Below are 6063 nucleotides of genomic sequence, written 5' to 3' on the forward strand. Positions count from 1 at the left end.
GATCTATACTTACAATGCAAAAGAAATAAATAAAAGAAGGCCTAAAAGAGTGATTGAAGCACCTTAAGCCTACAACATCACTTATAAAGATTACAAAGCACATAAATAATAGGAATATGAAATAAATGAACATTTCATTTAGCTAATATTTTAAAGAGAGAGGCTTAACATTTTCTGGCACCATTTCTTCATCACCTCTATTCTCAGCATTCATGTGATTCCTCTAATATTTCATCTTTATTGTATCAAATCTTTAAATTGGATTAATACCAAGAACTTGAAAAAAGAAGAAATAAAAAATAGAAATAGATCCTAATTATGTGTGTTCATACATATATATATACATAAAACTATTTGCCACTCAATATAAACCATTCAGATATTATCACATGAAGATGATATGCAACAAAATAATATTAGCATGAACCAATACCCGAAACATAAAAACCAACCTCATGAAAATAGCAACATATAATAGCAGTAAATTGGTGTTATTTTTATTAAGCTTAAATTTCCAATAGATTTGCTTCCATAAAAATTATATATAACTTCCGATAGAGATTTTTTTTTACAGATATATAACAAAAAAAAAAAATATTCAAAAAGTAGCCGGTTGCTAAAGGATATGAAGGGATATATGTGTATTTTAACATATCCTCAAGCAAACACCACAATCTCACCATCCACCATGAATCCAATGGCTAAAAAATTAATGAATGACTAAGTCCATCAAATACAAGTGAGGAACTAAAGAATTGCCCATATTAAATATATTAAATGAATATTATCCTTCAGATACATTCTTATTACATTTAAACAGCTCAGATTGATTGCAGGACAAGTCACAATATATATATATATATATGAGTTGATTGATTCTACTATCACAACTTTACCAGGAAGAGATAACTTAGGAATTTCTTAAGATATTTGAACTAAAATCCTTATGATTTTCGATAATGATGAGTTCAGGAGAATTGTTTTTAAATAAATTAATATGCGCGCCCTTGGATCAGAAGTAGTGAAATTATGGTCCACATATATTGCAAGGCAAAGTAACAAGAGAACAGGTTCGCAAAATTCATAAAGGTCTACATATATTTCACCACATATACCACCTATCGCTTAAAACGGTAAATTAAACAAACTATATATAATTAAAACTAAGCATCATACTTCACCATTGTCAACATGAAACTTGGACCTCTCATTTTTTACCTTAATTATTTTATGACCTTCTACATGATTATCCTTGTAGACAAATCCATTAGAAATCCAAATATAGAGACCCAAATTTATTGCGCTCAGTGCAGCCAAGACCCAGTAGAAGTAGTTTAGATGAGAACGGTTTAAATTGTCCCCAAGCCATCTCTGATCATGACCATATCTAGAGCTAATCACCTGAACAAGAGATATTATCCCACCACTCAAGAAGTTTCCAACTCCCAAAATACTAATATGAGCTGCAGCCCCCAAGCTTCTCATCCCCTCAGGCATTTCGGCATAAAACAACTCTTGGAGTCCCACCACAGCAAATGCATCGGACACTCCACATATCATGTACTGTGGTAATAACCACCAAACTCTAATTGGAACAACTGACTTAGGGCTATCCAAGAGCCCGTGCGTCGACGCGGTTTCGATGCGTTTGGATTCCACTAAAGCTGAAACAACCATGTTGAGTATGGAAAGGAAGAGGCCAAAGCCGATGCGTTGCAGAATGGTTATGCCAGAAGGGTGTCCGGTGAACTTGCGGGCGAAGGGAATAAAAAACTTGTCGTAGATTGGGACAGCAGCGAGAATGGTGATGCCGACGAAGCTCTGAAGTGATGCTGGTGGAAGTAGAAAGTGGGGTCCAATGGAGCGGACCATTGTGCTGCCTTGCTTGGTGAAGAAGGTATGTAGTTGAGCTTGGACTACGTTGAACATAAGACAGCTCAACCATATGGGAATGAGGCGAAGGACGAGCTTCACTTCTTCTACTTGAGTCACTGAGCACAATCTCCATGAAGTTTTACATTCACTTAACTCATCTAGGTTAGCGATGATCGTTGCCTTGTTCAAGAATCTGTAATAGTTTTTTCATTATTCATCACTGTATTAGCTATATTCACTATTATCTCTGTATAAACATATATCTATACATAACAAAAAATAACTTTAACTTTACACTCAAATTGTTCACATCACCATAAATTTCTTGTATATTTAATTTATTGTTTTTGGATTAGTCATGTTGAACAGTTTAATTAACTGAACAGTACAGTAATGAATGGAATGTGTCATTAACATACTTGATATATACTTATCTATAAATAGTCAATTTCCTGGCAGAGCTGTTTTTTTTTAATATAATTTTATAATCATATGCCTTAAAAACATGTTTTGAATTTTATGTGTTGATAAATAAGATTAGACTGTTTGCCTAAATCTCTTCAACCTTCCGCCGTCTTTCTACCCTTAAAAGAGGCCCGTGTATTGATTTTCTTTTTCTTTCATTCTCTTTTGAGTAAAAGTGTATTGCTTTTCTATTGTGGTAAGCACTACAATTGAATAAATATATATATTTATATATATTTCATTTCAAAAGATGACCAAAAGCAACTAGGGAAAGAAAAAAAGTGGCGGCACAGTAACAAGTTAACTGTGATATGCTCTATTATAATATATAAAAATTGTGTGCTTACAACTAATACATCATTCTTGTTTGTGGGTAATTTGAGTGTCCTAATATTACTTATATAATATATATAAAATCGAAGATAAGAATTGGTCGCGTATGAAGTTGAATGTATCAATTGGGTACTAGTTTACTTACGTACGCAATTAATTATAGAATAAACTATAATATATCTATGTATTGCTTTGACAAAATATATTTATATATATAAATTGACAGGGTACATGATAACACGTAATATTATTAATATAATTTTATTCTACCAATTATAAATTTAGTTAGTGTGACATCAATTACTTGAAATACAGATTCATTTATATATATATACATATATATATATATATTGGGAATGAGAGTAAATTTTACTTGAGTATGAATGACAATATAGCGTGTGGTGCTGCATATGGAAATTGCCCACATAGTATAAGCTTTACTCATTTTCTAGTGCGCAAAGTGGGAACTGACAAGCGAGGCCCCTATGTCATATAACCAAGACACACACACATACATGAATGTGCTGCCTTGGGCTCTACTTAATAAATTAACTGATCAGACCCATTTTCTGACTACCACGAGGGTCCTCGTCAGCTATCAACACAAGGTCTTCTCTCCATATATAGTGACCTTGTAGTTCTAGAAATATGTATATGTATATCTATGTTTATATTTATGCAAAGTTGATTATAAATTTTTTGGAACCGATACAGAAATAACGCCACCTTTTTTGTGGACCATAACTACAGCTTTTGATCGAATTGACACATACCTGAATTTATTGGTTGGGGTCAAGGGCGGAGCACCCAGTTGACCATCAACTACGGGCCCCTCAACCACTACGTCATTTCCATAATATATGCCGCGCGTCTCACCCACGCGCCACTTCAGAGCCGCCGCCACCAATACCTTTGCTACGGTTGTCAAGGGGCTTCCCACAGGGACTTGATTTCGGTAGCGCTTTATTCCCAGCAGAAACAGCCCTAGAGCCGCTGCCAACACCGCCGCCAGTATTCCAAAACCGATAGTCCAACTTATGTTGTCCTAAAATGTAAAACATACAGTTGCAAAACATTTATGAGTGTTGGACGTACGTTATTTTCAAAGATATATTGGAATGTGGTAATTAATAATGTCCTAACATTGTATACGTATATTATTAGTAAATTATGTAAAGCTTCCACACTTTTCTAAGATGTACTATTTTCATAAAGCAAAAGGTAATAAAAGGAATCAAATCCCTGTTCAGACTGTACTGTCTAAATAACATGTCTTAATTACTGTTTACTAAAAAAAATATGCCCGCTGAATTAATACTTAATAGAATTATTAATGTATATGAAATGGGAGACACATCATGGATTGGAAATTCGAATCCATAATAAAATACTTTCCATACTTGAGGTCTAAGACATAGCTAATAGCTAGCGCATATGTACTATTCACGAAATCATTACAGCTATTTCTTTAAAGATAAGATCGTAATAAAATAGACAAAAACCTGTATGTATATAACCAGTATCATGGCCACGGTGGCTCCAGCAACGATCCCCAAATACCACCAATTAAAGAAAGAGCTCTTAGCCTTTTTCTCCTCCGCTGTCTGCTCGTCGAACTGGTCGGCCGCAAAGGTCTGAACACACGGCTTATGGCCTCCTTCGCCCACCGATAACACGTACAGTGACACGAAAAATAACGCCTTCCGGTAGTGGAGAGAAATCGCCGATGATGAGATGGTCAGCATCACCATTCCCTACATGATGATCAGCCAGTCAAAAAAGTTGTAACGCCATTTCCATAGTAAAAATGACATGGATGAATCTTGGGACCACACTTTGTATCTAGTTAATTATATCGAATATTTTACCGTCAAATAAATGATGGAGGACAAAAGTATGGTGTTGAAGCGGCCGAGAAATGAGTCGGCCAACAAGGCGCCTAGGATTGGGAAAAGGGATGAGACACCGACCCACAAGTTGACGTTCTTGGCCGCCGTGGCCATTGGCTGGCGGAGAACGTTAGTGAGATACATGATCAGGTTTCCGGCCAGGCCGTAAAAGGCAAACCGGTCCGCCACTTCGACGACTGAGGCGATCGATTAATTTGTATATCCAATGAGAACAATAATTAAGAATAAAAAAGAAAAAGAATTAAAATAAAGATTACAGATTGGACTTACAGATGATGAAGAGTGCAGCATTCCAGCCACCTTTAGAGGATTTCTTGGATGTGGATGTTGTTGAAAGGTGTTTGTTGGTGTAGTCTTCATCATACTGCCCATTATTGTCTGGTTTCATTGGGGCAACAGAGGAGCTATCCATTAAATTGATGACGATGCAGTGTTGTGTGTATTATGCGGAAGTAGGTTCTACAATACGGTAGTGTGGTGTTTTGGCCAATGGGGTTGTCCTTTTATAGGCAAGAAGTAGTGCACTGTACTCATAAACACTGTTAATGAATTATATAAAGAAGGATATTAGGGTCGAAATTCTTATAATAGGACAATAATTGCAAATAAACATTTCATTTTTGTTTTTAGTACTAATAATATCTTGTGTTACTCAGTAGGTGTGTGATTAGTTCCTAATTAAGTGCTGATGTGTCAACTACGTGTCATTCATCCATTCATTCGACTTTTATTGAAATAAAAAGGTCTTCTAAGATTTATTTTTAAAATATCAAATAATATATATTATATTAATAACCTAAATTAAAAACTAAAAGCAAACAATCGACAAAATTATGAATCCCAAAAACAAATTTAATCTGTTCATAATGATTTCTTGGCAAGTTTTGGTCTTCCATAAAATGCTTTATTCATAGTCAAGTTGTGCCAAACCCAAAGGATTTTAGTGGAGTGGTTTGCAAAGTTTTTATATGAGTTGTAGTGTGCTCATAGCATATTGCACCAAAAAAGAGCTTTCGCATGTTGACTAGCCTGAGCAGCGTAAATAAATGATGTCAATGCTCTCAAGGGTGTCAGTGCACATATTGACGCCATTAAGAAAGTCAATTAGCGTTAAATGACCCTAACTGACTTTTTAAAAAAAACACAAAAGGTAGCCTTAATAACCTCACTCTCTTTCTTAATCTTTCTCATTCTCACTCACTAAACCTATCTCTCCCTCTTCCTCTCTGGACAATCTCCCTTTCTCCCTCGTATGTTTGTAATATTGGGTTTTAATTTTTGTAATGAAATGAGATATTTAATATTTATTTTTTAAAAGAAAATATGATATGTAAGTTGAGTTTCTAATATCGCACTGAAATCTGAGTTTTGGTGTATTTTTACGTGTTTGTTTTCTGAGTTTTGTATATTTGGTGCTGGATTTTTTAAAATGGTTTTTGCATTTGAATAATTTTTTTAGGTTTTAGGGACAGTAGAGTAT

The 6063-nt window shown here is 34.8% G+C and overlaps 1 protein-coding gene across 1 annotated transcript; it reads right to left on the bottom strand.

Annotated features, from left to right (window-relative positions):
- Positions 1–1019: 1019 nt before the first annotated feature.
- On the bottom strand, positions 1020–5053 carry LOC133798665 (protein NRT1/ PTR FAMILY 5.4). Its single transcript, XM_062237099.1, has 5 exons — positions 4854–5053; positions 4542–4759; positions 4176–4427; positions 3447–3718; positions 1020–2068 (listed from the first exon to the last, which is right to left on the bottom strand). Exons 1-5 carry the CDS (start codon positions 4993–4995, stop codon positions 1171–1173), a joined length of 1782 nt encoding a protein of 593 aa, XP_062093083.1. The 5' UTR covers positions 4996–5053; the 3' UTR covers positions 1020–1170.
- Positions 5054–6063: the final 1010 nt, after the last annotated feature.

Source organism: Humulus lupulus, chromosome 8 (genome assembly GCF_963169125.1).
Source record: "Humulus lupulus chromosome 8, drHumLupu1.1, whole genome shotgun sequence".
In the NCBI taxonomy this organism is placed as follows: Eukaryota; Viridiplantae; Streptophyta; class Magnoliopsida; order Rosales; family Cannabaceae; genus Humulus; species Humulus lupulus.

Excerpts from the sequence above, each read along its gene's own strand:
- LOC133798665 (XM_062237099.1), bottom strand. The coding sequence starts at position 4,995 with ATGGATAGCTCCTCTGTTGCCCCAATGAAACCAGACAATAATGGGCAG. Across the intron at positions 4,760-4,853 it reads TGCTGCACTCTTCATCATCT|TCGTCGAAGTGGCGGACCGG; the intron begins GTAAGTCCAATC and ends CGATCGCCTCAG. Across the intron at positions 4,428-4,541 it reads CCTCCATCATTTATTTGACG|GGAATGGTGATGCTGACCAT; the intron begins GTAAAATATTCG and ends ATCATCATGTAG.